Source organism: Girardinichthys multiradiatus, chromosome Y, assembly GCF_021462225.1.
Source record: "Girardinichthys multiradiatus isolate DD_20200921_A chromosome Y, DD_fGirMul_XY1, whole genome shotgun sequence".
Lineage (NCBI taxonomy): Eukaryota > Metazoa > Chordata > Actinopteri > Cyprinodontiformes > Goodeidae > Girardinichthys > Girardinichthys multiradiatus.
The window spans coordinates 15,588,462-15,609,598 of NC_061818.1; the positions used below are offsets into that span (position 1 = coordinate 15,588,462).

Here is a 21,137-nt window from a genome sequence, read left to right on the forward strand (position 1 = left end):
TGACTTTGGGACATATCTATTCAGTACATTATAGCAAATTTTACAGATAACATTGTTACTAAAAGTGAAAGAGGTATTAAATACAGACAGAGTATTATTGCCACATTAATTAGCTTTCCAAGAACACGGTGCCAATGAGCCTAAACCAGCCGATTACAAAATGTAGAAACCCCTAACAGTCTGTGATGCTAATCTAGTAACAGGTTCAGCCACTTTGGCAAAACGAACTCAACCAAAGTTTGCGGTAGCAAGAACTAACATGCTTTTAATGTGCTTTCTGCCTCAACCATCTCAACTTTTAAAGCTCATCTCAAATTTATCCAATCAGAATGGAAAATAGAGCCCCCCCAAAAAGCCCTTAAATTATTGCACTACAGTTTATAGATTTCAGAAGCTAAAGTTTGCAGTCACGTTTAAAACTATTAATTTTATATATTTTTAATAACCTTTGATAGATTTTTACTTTTTAATTTATTTGAAGTTTTATTTAATTTTTAAAAAACTGACAAATGTGTTATGCGTCTTCACACGAGGAAATTTTGTTTGATGGTCAGGTTAGAGTCAATTTATTACTACCAATTTAATCATTTCTGTTTTAATATAGATTTTAATAGATTAGGTTTATTAGATAATACATTTTTTCTGTGTCTGAGCTGGGGTCACATTCATGCACACTGCAGCTGCTGCAAAGAGATTTTAACATGTATTTGTCAGTTTTCAGTAGCATAAGTAAGCATAGTCAATTAAACCTGACCTCTTCTACGTGGTTCTAATGATTCAGCTGCAAAGCACAAGACGTGATTGCCAGAGTAAAAAAGGCAGAGAACTCACCCTACCTCGACAATTTGATTAATCTTCCTCTAAAACACTTTATCCAAAATTATTCCTATTTGTTAAATAAACTGTTGCCGTTGCAAGAACAGTGAACACGGTTCCTGGTGGGAGATTTAACTGTAAGTGGGCCCCCATTCAAGTTCTGCTTAGAACCTGGGACTGGCCCTGATAGGACGTGTTGGATGAGGTAAAGCAGAGTGTGCTAAGCATCTATGCAGGAGGAAAAAGTAACAAAAACATTTAGAAATCTGTTTGAAAAAAAATAAATCACAGTTCACCCATTCAATTCCCTGTTCAGTCACTGGTTTCATAGTATAGCTGTTTCTTAAAGAAAGAAAATGCTTTTGTCTGACATATTGTTAAACATCCCAATTAACAGATGTGTTATTACCATCAGAATGAGTACAGCACTCATTATTTGGCAAACATTGAGATATTATTGTGTTAACAAAGACACAGTCAGAGTCCCTGTATTAAGAAATAGAAACCATGATACAGACATATATTTACAAGAACGCATATCTCTGGCCCCTGGCTACATGTTTACAAAAAAAAAAAAACCAGGAAAATAAATCAATCCTGTGTCACTACACCTTTGGTGGGGAGACAGTGACTCTAGCGCCTACTGCTTGCAGTGTGCAGTAAAATAAACATCTCTTCAAGGTAACATAACCCTCCACAGGTGAGGGCCTTTGAGTTCGTCACACTTAGACCATCAAGTTGACATAAAAAAACGAGCTTTCTTTCTTGATTTGTAAAGTTTTAATTTTTACTCATCTCTGTTATTGGAGGTTCTGAAAGCTGATCTGAGATCAGAAGGACAATAAAAAAATAATCACAATAGCTTTAAACTGCAGATCATGTGAGAGCTACTGTTTTATTCCCCATCTGTGGGTTTATGGTGAACAAGGCAGCTAACTGCTACCTTTCCCACACAGCAAATGTGTGTGTTTTTTTAAGCAAAAAGTGCAATGATGAATTACACACACCAAGAACACACAAAACACGACAGTACAGAAAATCTACTGTTTATACACACAGATGTCCCAGATGCTGTTTTAGTGTGTACACAAGGAAGAACTGGGACTGACGCCTATAACAGCCCACCCTGCCTTCCTCTGATCCCTCTCTCCTAACGCTGGAGGTACCAACATGGATCTAACTCGTTTATTTAGCCTGATTGAGCCACTCCTCTAAGATCCAGTGTGTGGTGATAAAACTGAGGTATGACTGATTCTGTTGTACCAGGTTGCTGTTTTTAAATTTTATGACTTTTCCAGGGGCACACCTGTTTTTCTCCCCCCGACATTCCATCTCTTCTCTCAGTGTAGGAGCCAGGCGCTCTCCACAGGCCTTCCTGCGACCACCGCTCCCATCGCACCCACCACCTCCCAGTGTGTCCAAAACTCCCGCATCATGTTAAGAGGCGTCAGCTGGAGCTTGACGCAGTGACTGGAGGTTGGTGAAAACAACAGTGCAAATTTAGGTTGTGTCTGTGTTGGGATTCTGCGGGGAAGGGAGTTCTGCTTCTGTCTCATTGATGTTTCATGGATTCTAGATTACTTTTTATTTCATTCTTCTTCTCTCTTTTTTTCCTACAGAGGGCCATACTTGACTTCGTAGCGGGCTACAATGTTCTTGCAGCGGCCGCAGTCCTTCCGCAGCTCAGCAACCTGCTGCCTCAGTGCAGCGTTTTCCCGCTCCAGGAAGGAGGCGCGCACCGTGATCTGGTTCTCTTTCAGCCGCCGCGCATCACGGGAACGCTTCGCTGCCAGATTGTTTTTCTTCCTCCTGGACCAGTATTTGTCATCCTAAGAGGAATCAGTGAAAAACAAAGACTCAAAATCAACGACTTGATGTAATGGGCTAGGTTGTATTAGATAACTTTTTCCCCACTGTATGATCAACAGAAATTGGACTGTAATATAATTAGGAAGGTATTGCACTATATGTAATTGGATCTAAATTGACTATAAGGCTGTTTTGTATTTAATAGGATGGGACCAGTTTGTCTTGTATAGTGCTTTGTAATGACCTGTGTTGTGATTTTGTGCCATATAAACAAACTGAATTAAAATAAATTGAACTGAACTAATTATAACTGAATTAAATGAAACTGAATTGAATTGTTCATTTTAAACAATAACAACAAGGACTGGAAAAAGGACCTCTGAGCAAAAAACTAAAAGCTATTCCATTTCCAAGCACTCAAGCAGAAAAACGTTGCATTTCTTGATAAAATCTACACTCTAGCCCCTAATGTTCATTAAGCAGATTCTACTCCCTTTAAGGAGGGAAGGTCATCTCTCCTAGATTTTGGGAATTGATACTTTTAACTAACCTACCTTTTGTTCGTCTGGAACAAACACTTTCTTGGCTTTCTTAATCATCGGCTGGGGTTTCAGCTCCTCATCGGAGAACTTGTGCTTGCGAGGGTTGAACAGCTCTCCCCCAGGAACGCTGGACAGGACCAGGTCTGTGGGATCAGGTTGGAAATTGATGTCCACCTCAATGGCGTCTGGGTCAATGGGGGAGGGCGTGTTTCGTTCTGTAGTTTTATCTGTGGGTTCAGAGGAAAAGACTGAGTTTTGATGCAAGAGAAAATGTTATTAATCATGTCAACGTATGAGTAAAAATTCAAATTCAATTCAATTTATTCAATTTATTGATCCCCGAGGGGAAATTAGAATTCCAGTACAACCCATCCAAACATACATCATGACACAAGACAAGGGGGGACGGGTCACCGAGGCTTTGCTGCCCACTCACAGGCGCTGCCCTTGCTAGATGAGAAAAGAGGCCACATTAGGTAAGTAGAAGAAATAAAATCATATTTCACACTTTATCCTTAGCAGGATACAGTTTGAGATTGCAAAAAACCTCAGCACAAAGAAGCAACAAGTTTACAAAACAACATCATGCCGGGAACGATGGAGGTGGTGTGAGGGGGTGCATATGTTTATCTTGAGCATGTGTGTGTGCTTGTGAGTGTGTGCAAGTAAGTCCATGAAGCACTGTCACAGAGGCCATTGTCCTTGATGGTACGTTGGAATGTTCATCAACCGGCCACAAAGTTCTGAGCAGCTCCACAGATGTCCTCAGGGAAGGGAGGGGGCAGAGGGAGCAGAGCGTCATGTTTACATAACTTCCAGGAGAAGTTGAATATAACCAGCCGTCAAGGACGTGCAGGGGAGCCAGATTCAGAAAAACAATAATTATTTGGGTTAGGCTGACTCTTAATTTTCCATCAGCCTTGAGAGTCTCGCTGGTGCTTCTCAAAGGCGAATCCAAACAGCCAAATTCCTGGTCTTTTGCCAGATCCGAGCGAACAACAAAAAGATGCCCATTAAACCTGCAGTCAAAAATATTAGCTTATCGGTGCATGATATCGGGAGGATTAAAATATACAGCGCCTTCCAAAACTATGTATTTTATTGGGATTATATGTTATGCATCAGAAAAAAATAACACATAACTGACGTGGAAGGACACGATAAATGGTTGATCAAATGTTTTACAAATAAAAATCTGAAAACTGTGGTATTGATTTATATTCAGCTCTATCCAACTTCTCATCATGTCTGACCAATGTTTCTGTCCCTGCTGAAGAAATGCATCCCCATAGCATGATGATGCCACTGCCATGCTTTACTGTGGGGTGATGTGCATGTAGGCCAAAATGTTGTTTTCATCTCATCCAATCAGAGGACCCTCTTTCACATGCTTGCTGTGTCCCTTACATTGTGGCAAATAGAAAAGAGGACTTCCTATGGCTTTCATCTCGCCACCTCCAGCTGTTCCTTACTCTTTCCATTTTCAGACGATGGATTTAGCAGTGCTGCATTACATGTGCAAAGCTCAGTATATTGTTTTATAACCTAAACCTACTTTAAACTTCTCCACAAACATATCCCTGACCGGCCCGCCATCTTTATTGACCTTCACGATGCTGTTTGTTCACTGAAGTCCAAATCAAAATTTATCCTCCAAAACCGCAGAGCAGCTACCTTGTTTTGTTCTGTCCTTGTTCTGTCACATAAAATTAATATAAAATAAATCGATGCTGGTTTTTTAACGTGACATAATGCAAGGGAAAAAAATACAGTATGAATGCAAGGCACTGCATATAAAACTACACTGTCCCTATTTTTTAGCACATTAATTAATTATTTATGGTCAAATCAGTTCTTATTTTGGCACCATTACTTTTTTATGTTATGGCAACAGACTCTTGTTTTTTATTTAGTCTACTTTACGTCTAGTTTTAAGATCTAGTTCAGATTCACATCTCAGTGTAATACCCACCTTATTTTGTGAATGTTTAAAAGAAGTAGAAGGGGCCTAGAGACCGCTGCTTTGACTGTGCATTTACATATGCAAAGTGAGTCCATGCACCAAACTAAAACCTCTGCAGTCAGATGTAAGGAGACTTAAAAACTTTTCAGTCCTCATCATTTAATTTTTATGGTACAGAATAAGATTAATTCATGATATTCCTCCTTGTTTAAAACAAAAGTAATTCCAAACAAAAATAAATAAATAAACAGATAAATAATTCCATCTCTTGCTAATGTTTCACAAATCTGAATTACTTGCCTGTTTTCTTCACTTCTGCTTCTGCTGGTGCTTCCTCAGTCAAAGATTCCTCTTCTTGTCGCTTCTCTTCTTCCTCCTCTTCCAGTTTGGCTGGTTGCAATGTAGTGACTGTCACGCTTTCCTCCGCATCTGTAATGACCTTGGAGGGAGAAGGATCAGGCGGTTCTGGGATAGAGACTTCGTTGACAGCAGCTACCGGAGGGGCAGCGAGTGGTGCAGCGGGAGCCAAAGCGATAACTTTAGGAATGGGCTTGCCTTTGGTCTCCACTGAGGTCAGAGTCCTCTGTAGCTCCTCTTCCTCCAGACTCACGGGGATCCCGTTCTCCAGGAGAAACTCGTCCAGATCCATGTACTCCAAGTGGAAGGTCTCGCCATCATAAGGAATGGTCTTCTCCCAGATGGCTGGGGTCAGGGAGGCTGACACTCCTGCGCCCGCCCCACTACCACCACCTCCTCTAGAGCCTCCACCAGCACTGGATGCCACAGCACCACCTCCATCCACATCCTCAGAGGAGCACTGCTTTTCCTTCTCTATGTCTGCATAATGGGAAAAAGAAAAAAGGAAGTTAAAAATAACCAGTGGAGTATTTTTCTCACTGACAAATGTAAGCCAACAATAAAAAATACAGTTAAATAATGAAAAAAAAAAAAACTACTGCAGGATTTGACAAAATACAAAGTTTTTGTGAAATGAAAACCACTATTTCTGTTCTCTGTGTATTTTGATCATTTGACATCACATGTTTAAAATATTTAAATATTGGGATAGCACACCAAAACCAGCAGTCACAAGATTTTAAATGTTTTATTACATTGTCTTTTTAGGATGCTGGGGTTAGGGCAGGGATGGACATTAAAAGCTGGCATGCTTTAAAAGGCAAAAAACACAAAATATATATCAGTAAATAACATTATATGAAGCATAAAAGACGGTCATAACAGAGGGTGCCAGTGGGGGTAGTCAGCAAATGTTGTATCCCACCCTTGGCCCATCATTCTAGGCAAACACTGCTTAATGTAATGCACCGAACATCTTTTTTCAACAACTTGGATTGAAATGGTGGTTGAAGATCTTTGATCATGAAATCTGCCAATTCCATCCAGCAACGCCCCACTTCACAAACCTTGTTCATGTGTTTTTTGGTTCCCATATTTTTCCTTGAAAAAATAAAATTAATAAAAAAAAAAAAAAGGATTCCCATCATCTTTTGCTTGCACGCTTTGCTGGAGTCATACAGAACACAAGAAAACGCAGTTAAAGGAGGGTTTTGATTAAACACATACAATTAAAGACGACAAAAATCAGCTGAAACAGCAAAGCATGGAAGTACACAAGAAAGCCTTGTGTGTCGTCAGTAGAGACATGTACGAAGCTAATGTTCCGAATGGTGGATTTTATCCTAATAAAATAATTTAAAATAAAATAGCAAAAAAATTGGACATGTGCTGTAGGTAACAAACATGTATTTTCAGAAAAGTCTGGCAATCAGTTTTAATAAATAGGCGATTGCTGTTTTTTTCTGTACCCACATGCACAGTATCATGGGTAGAATAACCAGGGGGTGTCATATATTGTCAAAAACTGGGTAAACAAATGAGGGTTATAACTAAGTAGTTTGTCAATGACGCTTGACAGCGAGAGAGGAACATTACAGCATGGGGCGTCACAGAAGTCAGATAATGGATGTTCCGCATAAGCAGCGCTAGACACAAACCGACACAATCCGAACTGGGAAACAAAAACAATCGGAACCATGAGTTGGATTAAAAAAGCCAAGCAGTTCCTCTGTCTGTTAGTGTCCTAGCAGGAGGATTTCCTATGCTTTAGACCAGGCCAGAGAAGTGGGAACTTTTTGTTCTTTTTACGCTTCCTCCCAGCCTCACATACAACAGGCTACGAGCAACACATGGCATACAAGCCACTCCATCATAAACACCCCTCATAGTAAAAAAATACACATACTGATCCCTGGATTGCGCACAAAGTGTGGGTGATCCATGTGTAGTTTAGTCAAATTTAATGAAAGCCCTGTCAAACTCTAAACTGACTGACATCCGAAGCTTACCGTCGTCCCCTTCCTCCAGGATATTAGGAGGTGGGATATCCATGATCTTCTTTAAAACAAAAGGGCAAGACTTCTGAGGAGCCTCTGCGGCTGGGAGCGGCACTGTCACCGCTGCTTTGCCAGGCATTGTTCCGTATCAAAGCTTCGGGGTAGCAGAGTTGGCAGTGAGTCTTGGGTGCAGAGCCACAGCGATAAGACCCACTAATTCCCAAGTTTCCTGCTACCACAGCTGATGTTAGACCTTCTTTATCAATAATAAGCAGTGTCTAATAGACTTCACAACCGTCTGGTTCTGCGTACCCACCGAGCGCGCTCATTGGATATTCATGATGCACGTGGCCCGCCCCTTCAAGGGGAATAATAGAAGCTTATTGGTTGACGCTGCTTTTGGACATGAATATGTATCTTTAGCTGTTTCTTACGGGTAGTAAACACCGAAAAATAATTCCAATAGAATATAAGTACGCGACATACATGTAACAATAAAATGTTGTTAATCGAACAAATATTTTCATTTTATTTTCATATGAAAAAAATAAAAATGGAATAAAATGAAAAGTCATAATGACACACAACAAATCCGACATGAATGTTTCCGTATGGAGTACAGCCTAAGCTGCATGTTAGCAGCCCCCCTCCTTAAACAGACTGTCTGCTGTGACTTCTCTTGCAAGAACGGGCCGCTCGTGGACAAACACGTGAGGCCAACCCTCAATCTCGCTCACGTGAAAGCACAAGCTGTCGAAGGGCGTGGCTTCTGATCCTCCGCACGTGCGGGTAAAGGAGAACAGTCGCAACACGCTGGGGACCTTGGAAGAGCACATAAGACATCATTCACTACTAAGTTAGTATTTTTTTAGATTTATGTTCGCAGATTTGTTTCTAGTTGCCGAAGAAGAAGACATTTAACTCCCCATGAAATACGTCTTCTTTGTAGAGCCGACGCGTGGTAAATAAGAAAGTTAATTAAAATGTACTCAGAGTTAAAAGTGACAGAAGGAAGTGGAGATCCTCACGTTTTCACACCGCTTTTTGTGGTGAAGGCCTGTCATTTGCTTTCTCAAACTGAAGGTGTTCTAGGGTTCAACCCCACCTTCCCTCCCGTATCTGTTTACGCCGTTAATAATAGCTCCCTAGTAAACAACCTGTTAGTGCAGGCTGAAAGGAATCTAATAAATATTCCTGGAGCAGCTGGTTCATGAATGCTACACAGAGCACGTACAGCAGCCTGTAAACCATGTCATCTTTATAAGAACAGCATATGATCAGATAATAGCGCTGTCTGTATTAAATTGCATTTAAATGTTTGAATAGGTGATCAAAATATGCAACTGCAAACGTTTGTAGTATGTGCATTAAATAAGATTTCTAAAAACATGCTACGCTACAACTGCAGTTTGTCTGCTGCAGAACACATACCAGAGACATTAAGGACATCCTTCAATCAAACGAGGTGTGAAAATTTTGACAGGTGGGCGGGACTTCCGGTGGCTGGGACATCATAGGGCGGGACTTCCGGTGGCTGAGCCTTCCTGTGACGTAACCGGATATCATCATTAATCGGATGTTGTCATAAACCGGAAGTTGTCATTACAAGAAAGCAAATCTTTCCAATTGTATGTTTTTAGATGTTTTTTTACATCTAAAAACAAAACATGTAGTTTCTCCACTTTAAAGGAACAGTCAATTTAATGCAGGCACATCACACGAAATTCTGATAAAAAGACAGAACCTGACAGAATTGTAAATTAATTTTGTTTTAACACGGGTTATTTAGATGGATGTTTTTACATCTAAAAAACAAGGAGACAAAAAGTAGATACAGAACCTTTCTTCCTCTGCTCAAATGTTTGAGTAATCTAATCTGTACCAGTAACTTGTAGAGATGATCTAAAAAACAGAGAAATTAATGAACTGAAAAAATAAAAAATAAAGGTTATAAAATCCTCAGACATGTCACTGTTTATTGAATTAAAGCAGACAACTTGTGTATTGTCTCAGACAGTCTTCACACCAACTGTAGTCAAAAGTAATTAAGAGGAAAATAGCCCTTTCCTGGCTATAAGTCTGGAGCATTGTCTGACAATACACATCCACTGTTTAATGAATAGATGACCAGACCTCTGACACGTCACTGTTTGTTGAATTAAGTCGTCTGCGGTTTTGCGGAGCTGTGTGTATATTCTTTAATGCGAAAAAAAACCAAAAAAAAAAACCAGAGAGCAAAGTGTACCGGAGTCAAATTCCTTGTTTGTACATACGAACTTGGCAATAAAGTTGATTCTGATTAAGGGAATAGGAGAGAGGATTTGTCAGCTTAACTGTCAAATAACAAATATTTGAAATAAATGCATTTTTTCCTGCCTTTGTCTGATCATCTTTCCGTCAGTCATTCTCTGTTGATTTAATTTCATATTTTTTGCCCATTAGTACTAACAGTCATCATTCTCTGTAATGCTGGCAGACTATCTCAAATATGTCTTGCTTACAGATAAGCGCTTCTCTCTAAACCTCCCAGAAAAAAAAAAACGGACACTTAAAAATTGCTGTCATTTCCTTTCCTCAAGGCACCTGAGCAAGTCTTTTGTACTTGTTGTAATAGGGAGCCGGGGTTTCATTAACATAACTTTTAAATATCTTTGCCGTGAATTGGGGATGGGTTTGGTTCCTCACTGATCACTTTAGAGACACCTGCGAAATTTCTTTCAATCCAATTAAATTTAAAGTAAACACAGGATTAAGCCACAGTTTAGCACAGTCAATATGACATGACTAGTGAATGCATGATGGGTAATAAAACACCTGGTTCTCTTTTTACTTCTTCACAAAACTTCCACTACTATTATAAACTTTACTCTTTATCATCAGCCTCATATTAAATTATTCAAGATTTGATATTTCATTTAATAATTATTTCATTTGGCATCTCTTGCTTTTTCTGTTATTCAATCTCTACAGACTAATTTTACATTTTTCCTCCAGGAGAAAAGACACCATCTACTGATTCAATCTATTGAGATACAACTGATTCAAATAATTAAAGAGAATAAAAATAATTAAAACAATAAGATGATAAAAAAACATAAAAAATTTAAAATTAATGATAATATGATTGATAAAAAAAAATGAATGGACTGAAATTTATTGAGTGATTTACTGAATAACAAGTATTTTAAAGTCTATTCTTTGATATATGGGGAGCCAATGTAATGACTTTAGAACTGGGGTGATGTGCTTCACTTTCTAACTTTTAGTGAGGACTAGAGGGTGACACGGGAGTGGATTTTCTCTCCTGTCCCATCCCGCTCCCACAGAAAATGTCTAGTACCATCCCAATCCAGGCCAGCATAAAAAAATTAAAAGAAAATCCTGTCCCGTCCCACTCCTGGTAAATTGACTCCCACTCCTGTGCCACTCCCATTTTTGTTTAATTCATTTAGTCTTTTGGTAATTTCTTTGAAAGACCAGTTAGGTCCCTGTTTTTAGCTGTAGTAAAGGCCAGTTAAAGTAAAAAGAATAATAATCAAGAAATAAAATATCAAACAAGGAAACAGACCATGTCTATCTTAGTTGAATAAACAAAATGTACATAGTTGTATTTTACTCATTTATTAAGTGATTGTTTCCTTTGAACAATGACATCACTTTTATGTTTCAAGTTGCTGAAATGAAAGAAAAATGCACATAGCAAGAATACTGTACTTGGTGAACAAAAGGACAAAAAGGCATTACCTTCACAATTTAGAAACTGTACCTCAATGGTTCAAAGCCCAGGTCCTCAGGGACCCCTTCTCTGCAAGTTTTAGATGTGCGTCTGCTCCAGAACACCTGATTCATATTCTGACATGACCTCCTATACAGGCATCAAGAATGGAGGGTCAAACTGGACAAAATTAATACAATAAAATTATCATTAAATATTAAATGTACCACAAATTACATCATGTCATCTTTAAAATTATACTTAATTATTCAGTGGCACATTTAATGGTACATTACATTTTTTCTATTTCACAACGTATTTATTTAATATCTTCCCTTGATGAAGCCTTTCCCCTCTACTGTGGCAAAGGCTCTTAAATCTTTAGTGCACATGCGAGCAATTTTGTTGGTCAGATGAGACTTGACATGTGATGGTACTTTTGTTTGACGAATGAAGAGATTCAGGACTGATTCAATCCAGAATCTGCCTAACGAGTGTGCCTTAATCACTGGTGAACTTGATTACGACTAAACACGTTTTACAAGCAGCAGACTGCGTGTTGACACCGCTACATTCAACTCTCCTGAAGTTCGGTAATATTTGCGACTTTCCTGTCAGCTCTATAAGTTTAATAGATTAGTTTAATATAAGTTCCTTTTTTTTCTAATTTCAGGTATGAACTCTGACAGCGAATCAAGCATGTTTAAATCTTTGTAAACAGATAACAGTACCGTTGTGAAAATGAGAGGAATAGGCATGTAAATGCCAAGTGTTACAAAGTATTAGAACCTAAATACTCAAATATAATTGTACCTGGAGTTGTAACAGTTGTAAAGCTGTGTACTTTTTGTTTGTTTTTTTGTTTTTTTCTTGTTTTGCCTTCCGTTTTTGGTCATTAGATGTAATAAGCAAAAGAAGAGTGTGGAAATCTCTTATACAACTTTAAAACCTAAACGCATGAAGCAAAACCAAAGAGCATGAATAATACATACAAACCAGAACTCGAGGACCTCCCACAATCATTAGTCTGCTGTTTGTTGATTGATTGTTTTTCAGCCATACACAATATTGTAGAAAGAAAGGTGGTTTAATTAAAGTTGAGACCGGCATTGTTGAACAAAGATAAGGTGAGTAGCTGGCTCTATGTTGAACTTAATTTCCCCTTGAACTGGTATAACTCGACTAAATGTAACTGGTATAAAGAAAAAAACAAACTTAAGTACAAATCCAGCTGCTTGTGGCATTCAAGTAGTCCTTTGCTAACAATTCAGACCATACCATACCAAACCTTACCAAAGCCATAACAAATGCTTTGAGAATCTTTATAGCTGTAGATGTGGAACGTAACTTTGTGGACCTAACCAGGTGTAAACCATCTGCAAAGCATGAAAATGAACAGAAACATAAAAAGAAAAGCTGAGGTGGTAAAAATCAGGTTTATAGGAAGGTCCACTTCATCTTGCCATCATAAAAGACCGTTTTTTACTTACCCAGAATGCATTGCACCTGCTTTCAACTCCGTTTTTTTTTTTTTTAGGACATTCAGCTTTAATCCCTACTATGGTCTCTCTGAACCCTTATACTTTATATAATTGAGATCAGGTGGCCTTGCTCTATCACACCAGAGAGACTAGTTAAGTCTTGAAGTGTAACAATTGCTTTCACCAGGACTAATTTGGCTAGCTGGTTTGGTGACCACTGGGCCATTTCTGAGCAGGTCTGAACTCACACCTTTCTGGTAAGTTTTCTCACCTTGTTAAAGTGGTTATGCACTATTATGGACCACAACCTAAGCATTCTGGAGGTTATGCGGTGTTTGAAACGCTGGAATAGCTTCAGAAGATTGTACTGGCATCTGGGGTGCCTGGATGGTGACAGCTTGCTGTTGCCATTTCAGGTTGCTCCTCTTGGAGGCTCGCAGGGTGACCACGGTTTGCTGTGGCTGCTCCTGTTTGTCCTTTGGGGCCAGTAATTTCAGCTATTTCCACTGCATTTTACAAAATAAAAAAGAAAGCCTGTGTTTTAATGGTGTTTGCCAATCCTCTTGTAAAAATCAGTGATGTTCACTCTAAAACCGATTTTCAAATTTAACTGTTAAGAATGTGCAAAACCTAAACTATGACACACACCAAGGCTTGATCAACCTTGGCTGGGGCTCCCTCGGGTAGGGTGTCTAGTGATAATGGACGAAACACCCAATGATCCCGAGGTCCACTACTGATGATGTGTCTAACCCTTTAATATTAAATGTTTAATATTAGATGTCTACTATTTAGTGTTCAACTATAGGTGTTTTTGACTTAATTTTGCTTCAATCCTGAGCTATTCTTCATTTTCATGTTTTAGACTCTGCTGTTCTTCTTTTCCTCACTACTGTGTGTTTCAGTACTGGTTTTTCTGTATTTTACACTGTAAAATTGAATCTTTCCAAACTTGGGGTTTTCAGAAACCAGTCTTTCAGGACTTAATTCTTACAGTTAGATTAGGACTTTAGCATTTACTTAGTAAGTTAGCTTGTGTGAGGGAGAGTTTAGGCAGCCTTAGCATGTGATACCAGTCTGTTGATGTCACAACTCTGACTTTAGCTCTTATTACTAATATTTCCTCTGCTTGAGTGCGGCCAAGGACATGAGAGCTGCGGACGGCGTGTGACGGCCAGTGCATTACCTTTGACTTTCCAGTTTCAACCACTCAGTCGCTGGACGAGTTGGGGAGAGTCATAGAGAGAGATAAATTACCCAGAGCAACAGAACATCCTCCTTCAGTGTTTCCAAGCACTGATTTCTTCTAAGCATTTACACAGCGCTTGAAGGGGTTCATAGTCACCTGGTGACATCGTAACGTATAGTTGTGTGTCGTCTGCATAGTTATGATAACCTACGTTGTTTATTAAAATCTGAGTTAGGAGGAGCATGTAGATATTGAATAGGAGGGGCCCTAAGAAGGACCCTTGGGGAACACCACATGTGATTTTTGTGGTCTCTGATGTAAAGTTACCTACTGACACAAAAAAGTCCCTGTCCTTCAAGTAGAATTTAAACCAATTGAGTGCTGTACCAGAAAGGCCGACCTAGTTTTCCAGGAGCTCTAATAAAATGGAGTGATCAACAGTGTTGAATGCTGCACTAAGGTCCAATAATACCAGCACTGTGGTTCTTCCACAAGCTGCATTTATACGGATGTCGTTGAACACCTTGACAAGGGCAGTTTCTGTACTGTGGTGAGCAAGGAAGCCTGACTGGAAGACATCAAAGAGGCTGGTCATTATTAGGAAGTTGTTTAGCTGCTGAAACACAGCTTTTCAATAATCTGCAAAATATATCTATTGAGGAGCAGCATAAAAAAAAACACAATGTAATTCTAAATGTGGTGCATTGACAAAGTTACGTTCCACATCTACAGCAATAAAGATTCTCAAAGCATTTGTTATGGCTTTGTTATGGTTTGGTATGGTTTGGTATGGTATGGTCTGAATTGTTAGCAAAGGACTACTTGAATGCCACAAGCAGCTGGATTTGTACTTAAGTTTTTTTTTTTTTCTTTATACCAGTTACATTTAGTCGAGTTATACCAGTTCGAGGGGAAAATTAAGTTCAACATAGAGCCAGCTACTCACCTTATCTTTGTTCAACAATGCCGGTCTCAACTTTAATTAAACCACCTTTCTTTCTACAATATTGTGTATGGCTGAAAAACAATCAATCAACAAACAGCAGACTAATGATTGTGGGAGGTCCTCGAGTTCTGGTTTGTATGTATTATTCATGCTCTTTGGTTTTGCTTCATGCGTTTAGGTTTTAAAGTTGTATAAGAGATTTCCACACTCTTCTTTTGCTTATTACATCTAATGACCAAAAACGGAAGGCAAAACAAGAAAAAAACAAAAAAACAAACAAAAAGTACACAGCTTTACAACTGTTACAACTCCAGGTACAATTATATTTGAGTATTTAAGTTCTAATACTTTGTAACACTTGGCATTTACATGCCTATTCCTCTCATTTTCACAACGGTACTGTTATCTGTTTACAAAGATTTAAACATGCTTGATTCGCTGTCAGAGTTCATACTTGAAATTAGAAAAAAAAGGAACTTATATTAAACTAATCTATTAAACTTATAGAGCTGACAGGAAAGTCGCAAATATTACCGAACTTCAGGAGAGTTGAATGCAGCGGTGTTAACACGCAGTCTGCTGCTTGTAAAACGTGTTTAGTCGTAATCAAGTTCACCAGTGATTAAGGCACACTCGGTAGGCAGATTCTGGATAGAATCAGCCCTGAATCTCTTCATTCGTCAAACAAAAGTACCATCACATGTCAAGTCTCATCTGACCAACAAAATTGCTCGCATGTGCACTAAAGATTTAAGAGCCTTTGCCACAGTAGAGGGGAAAGGCTTCATCAAGGGAAGATATTAAATAAATACGTTGTGAAATAGAAAAAATGTAATGTACCATTAAATGTGCCACTGAATAATTAAGTATAATTTTAAAGATGACATGATGTAATTTGTGGTACATTTAATATTTAATGATAATTTTATTGTATTAATTTTGTCCAGTTTGACCCTCCATTCTTGATGCCTGTATAGGAGGTCATGTTAGAATTTGAATCAGGTGTTCTGGAGCAGACACACATCTAAAACTTGCAGAGAAGGGGTCCCTGAGGACCAGGGCTTTGAACCATTGAGGTACAGTTTCTAAATTGTGAAGGTAATGCCTTTTTGTCCTTTTGTTCACCAAGTACAGTATTCTTGCTAGGTGCATTTTTCTTTCATTTCAGCAACTTGAAACATAAAAGTGATGTCATTGTTCAAAGGAAACAATCACTTAATAAATGAGTAAAATACAACTATGTACATTTTGTTTATTCAACTAAGATAGGCATGGTCTGTTTCCTTGTTTGATATTTTATTTCTTGATTATTATTCTTTTTACTTTAACTGGCCTTTACTACAGCTAAAAACAGGGACCTAACTGGTCTTTCAAAGAAATTACCAAAAGACTAAATGAATTAAACAAAAATGGGAGTGGCACAGGAGTGGGAGTCAATTTACCAGGAGTGGGACGGGACAGGATTTTCTTTTAATTTTTTTATGCTGGCCTGGATTGGGATGGTACTAGACATTTTCTGTGGGAGCGGGATGGGACAGGAGAGAAAATCCACTCCCGTGTCACCCTCTAGTCCTCACTAAAAGTTAGAAAGTGAAGCACATCACCCCAGTTCTAAAGTCATTACATTGGCTCCCCATATATCAAAGAATAGACTTTAAAATACTTGTTATTCAGTAAATCAATAAATAAATTTCAGTCCATTCATTTTTTTTATCAATCATATTATCATTAATTTTAAATTTTTTATGTTTTTTTATCATCTTATTGTTTTAATTATTTTTATTCTCTTTAATTATTTGAATCAGTTGTATCTCAATAGATTGAATCAGTAGATGGTGTCTTTTCTCCTGGAGGAAAAATGTAAAATTAGTCTGTAGAGATTGAATAACAGAAAAAGCAAGAGATGCCAAATGAAATAATTATTAAATGAAATATCAAATCTTGAATAATTTAATATGAGGCTGATGATAAAGAGTAAAGTTTATAATAGTAGTGGATGTTTTGTGAACAAGTAAAAAGAGAACCAGGTGTTTTATTACCCATCATGCATTCACTAGTCATGTCATATTGACTGTGCTAAACTGTGGCTTAATCCTGTGTTTACTTTAAATTTAATTGGATTGAAAGAAATTTCGCAGGTGTCTCTAAAGTGATCAGTGAGGAACCAAACCCATCCCCAATTCACGGCAAAGATATTTAAAAGTTATGTTAATGAAACCCCGGCTCCCTATTACAACAAGTACAAAAGACTTGCTCAGGTGCCTTGAGGAAAGGAAATGACAGCAATTTTTAAGTGTCCTTTTTTTTTTTTTCTGGGAGGTTTAGAGAGAAGCGCTTATCTGTAAGCAAGACATATTTGAGATAGTCTGCCAGCATTACAGAGAATGATGACTGTTAGTACTAATGGGCAAAAAATATGAAATTAAATCAACAGAGAATGACTGACGGAAGGATGATCAGACAAAGGCAGGAAAAAATGCATTTATTTCAAATATTTGTTATTTGACAGTTAAGCTGACAAATCCTCTCTCCTATTCCCTTAATCTGAATCAACTTTATTGCCAAGTTCGTATGTACAAACAAGGAATTTGACTCCGGTACACTTTGCTCTCTGGTTTTTTTGTTTTTGTTTTTTTTTCGCATTAAAGAATATACACACAGCTCCGCAAAACCGCAGACGACTTAATTCAACAAACAGTGACGTGTCAGAGGTCTGGTCATCTATTCATTAAACAGTGGATGTGTATTGTCAGACAATGCTCCAGACTTATAGCCAGGAAAGTGCTATTTTCCTCTTAATTACTTTTGACTACAGTTGGTGTGAAGACTGTCTGAGACAATACACAAGTTGTCTGCTTTAATTCAATAAACAGTGACATGTCTGAGGATTTTATAACCTTTATTTTTTATTTTTTCAGTTCATTAATTTCTCTGTTTTTTAGATCATCTACAAGTTACTGGTGCAGAATAGATTACTCAAACATTTGAGCAGAGGAAGAAAGGTTCTGTATCTACTTTTTGTCTCCTTGTTTTTTAGATGTAAAAACATCCATCTAAATAACCCGTGTTAAAACAAAATTAATTTACAATTTTGTCAGGTTCTCTCTTTTTATCAGAATTTTGTGTGACGTGCCTGCATTAAATTGACTGTTCCTTTAAAGTGGAGAAACTACATGTTTTGTTTTTAGATGTAAAAAACATCTAAAAACATACAATTAGAAAGATTTGCTTCCTTGTAATGACAACTTCCGGTTTATGACAACATCCGATTAATGATGATATCCGGTTACGTCACAGGAAGGCCCAGCCACCGGAAGTCCCGCCCACCTGTCAAAATTGTCACACCTCGTTTGATTGAAGGATGTCCTTAATGTCTCTCATACCTATCAATATCAAGATATACCAACATTATACCAAGTATTCCATGACACTATTTCTGCAATTTTAGTTCAATTTAATGCATTACCAGGAAAAACTTTTGTCCAGCTGTTTGGGACATAAAGTAAGACTGCCATCCCAATTGCTGCACACTGCCTGTCACCTGGCTGAAAGAATGTTCCTACATTTTTTCTTGCTTATGAGAAAGGCAAATTTGGTCCTTTGTAATATATCTGGTTGTCAATGATAGTAATGTTGTTTAAACTAAAGGACTCACCTCCTACATTCTTATTACAGTAATGATGTTGTAAAACTATAATTTGCAAGCTATGACTAGCATTTTTGTTAGCCAACTAGCTAACTTATACATGTTAGTTCATAAAAAGAACAAATAGGCACCTGAAAACTACTATTTTTTTTATTTTTAACATAAATAAATGTTAAAGATAGCATTAATGTAACAATAATAGTTATTATATTAGTTTAGCAGCAGTGCAAATAGTTGTTTTTTTATTTAAAAAAAAAAGCTAATGTAATCATGTTATGCATAACATGATTACATTTTCACAAGAACTGTAAAATCACTTCATTTTTACTCCAGGTTATCAATACAGGAAACACTGTGAGACATCTATGAATAACGAAGATTTGTGGATGACTGTGCAGAAGATTTGGTCTATTTCAGGTGAATGATTTGATCAATTCCCAGAAGTAATTTTTCATGGACCCAACAGGAGCAGGTGTCATATGCCTGTGACATTTTCCCTCTTTTTATCTTTTTTTTTTTTTTGCACCATCTTTCAGTCCCACACTAACACAAAAGAGTGTAATATGCTTCTCTCCAGGGAAAGGTGCATCACAAACTTAGAATCAAAGGGAAAAAATGTTGCATTTATGTCTATTGCTGTTGTTTACTGAAAAGTCAAGGATCCTTTTCTAACTGTTTAACAAGAAAGTGTGACAGAAATATCACAGTATGCATTTGTTAGGCCTAATACTGTATAAACAATAAAACGGGATATAATACCTAATTCTAACAAGCACAGTTTTCTTTTTGTGAATGTGTAGTATTTTAGTGTGTACCTTGGGAATCTGCCATAGTGAGGCTTTAGAGAACTGTTTTAGGGTTACAGCAGTGCTGTTGCTGGATTATATGGGGAGCTATCCAGTGCTGAAATGGTCCTACACTCTATACTTTGTACCAATTTGGCATCACTTCGACAGTCACTTTTCTTAGTTATTCATTCATCGATTTCCTGTGATCATGGTTAATCACGGTAATCATGGAGAGTGAACAATGTGTTTTTTTATTTTCATTTCAAGCCGACTGGTAAGAGTGTGACCTTTCCCTACAAGCACTTCTGGCATTTTAATCGTTTTGATTAGAGATTAACTGAATCCTAAAGGTGCACAGTTGTGCCTTTGATACTTAAGACAGGTACTGCATTTCTACAGGGTTAAACAAGGTTATGGCAAGGGCTTTAGGCCAATCTGAATGACATTTATCTGCGCTGTCATAATATAGAGAAGATGAAAATTGACCATAATACGAAGTGAGAAGTAAACTTTAAAAGTTTGGCGAGAGCAAAAAAAATAACACAAAATCACACATCTATTGCTGTTGTTTACTGAAAAGTCAAGGATCCTTTTCTAACTGTTTAACAAGAAAGTGTGACAGAAATATCACAGGATGCATTTGTTAGGCCTGATTAGGTGTGATTTAACCCTGAATGAAGACCTTTCCAGTTCTGTTGCATCAGCGTCAGGCAGGCCTCTTTGTGGCTTTACGCTGGAAGATCGCAGTCTGGTGATAGCACTATTTTTAGTCAGCTGTTCATGAGAAGGGGACATATTAGCTAGCTTCTAAGAGAGCCACACCTAAAGGTGATATAAGACTCCTCCATTTAGAACTATTATAAATCACAGATTATTTCACGGTATACATATGTGCTTTAACTTATTTTTACTAACACCTATTATATTATTATAAACAAATTACATAAATTCCAAGTCAGAACAAAAAAACAACATATTTGTCACGGCGTTACAGTCAGATGGTCCCGTGATTGTTGAAAATTAATCATTTAATTTGATTCACATAATTATGTCACAATAATTTAGTTCTGGTTATATTTTCTAGTAATGTAAACATGACTAGTTTAATATTAAAATGCATAGTTGAGCTTTATATAACCTCACAGCAGGAGGCTGCCAGCGCAACTTAAAATGTCACAAAAAATTTGCATTTAAAATAGGTTTTGACCGGTTGAGGTACGTGGTAAAAAACTGTAAATCGATGCAAAGTTTTGGGCCTACTTTTCTGATCGAAATAATTATTAATACATGGCATTAAAAACAACTCACCGATGTCATCAAAGGCTGGAAAAGAGAAGGGATATTCAGTCAGGGCCTTCAGGAGATCAGGAATGTCGTTTCTTTCCCCAAAGAGGATTTCACTCGTTGCTGACATGATGAACTAACAGTGACGCACTTGCTCCTGTCGAAAAAACTGCTCCCACTAGATCCTCAAAGTACGAAGCAAACCCCGTATATGCGCTCAGCAACTCACTTCTTTCACTTTTCACTAACTTCTCTGCATCACAGGGGCGTCTGCATGTGTCCCAAGTATTTGGGATTTAATTTGCAGAAGTCACGCCCCCAAACTGTGTGGACGTGAAGACTTACACACTCGCCTTTCAGTTGAGTTGCAGAGCCAATCAGAAAACGGGAGGCAGGTCCTGAAACCAACAACAACAGCAGGATTCTGCTGGAGCTGGTTTCTGCACACCATGAACGTCTGCACGTGCGGTGCAAAGCAGATGTTTACAAGAGGCATGCAGCGACACCTGGTGTCTGACGCAGGCAGTGCCACACAGAGACTAGGCTTAGAACATCTTAAAGTCAAAATCAGCTTTATTCGTCAAATGTGTGTACAAAAACAAAG

The 21,137-nt window shown here is 38.0% G+C and overlaps 1 protein-coding gene across 2 annotated transcripts; it reads right to left on the bottom strand.

The window, feature by feature from the left end:
- Positions 1-451: 451 nt before the first annotated feature.
- Positions 452-20,815, bottom strand: LOC124863839 (thyrotroph embryonic factor-like). Of its 2 annotated transcripts, none has more exons than XM_047358352.1 (4): positions 20,558-20,815; positions 5,431-5,967; positions 3,180-3,394; positions 452-2,645 (listed from the first exon to the last, which is right to left on the bottom strand). In XM_047358352.1, exons 1-4 carry the CDS (start codon positions 20,661-20,663, stop codon positions 2,430-2,432), a joined length of 1,074 nt encoding a protein of 357 aa, XP_047214308.1. In that variant the 5' UTR covers positions 20,664-20,815; the 3' UTR covers positions 452-2,429. The 2 variants fall into 2 exon arrangements, with proteins under 2 accessions (XP_047214308.1, XP_047214307.1); XM_047358351.1 differs by lacking the exon at positions 20,558-20,815 and adding an exon at positions 7,497-7,817.
- Between the last annotated feature and the right edge of the window lie 322 nt (positions 20,816-21,137).

Excerpts from the sequence above, each read along its gene's own strand:
- LOC124863839 (XM_047358351.1), bottom strand. The coding sequence starts at position 7,623 with ATGCCTGGCAAAGCAGCGGTGACAGTGCCGCTCCCAGCCGCAGAGGCT. Across the intron at positions 3,395-5,430 it reads AGCAGAAGTGAAGAAAACAG|ATAAAACTACAGAACGAAAC; the intron begins GCAAGTAATTCA and ends CTGAACCCACAG. Across the intron at positions 2,646-3,179 it reads TTGTTCCAGACGAACAAAAG|GATGACAAATACTGGTCCAG; the intron begins GTAGGTTAGTTA and ends GATTCCTCTTAG.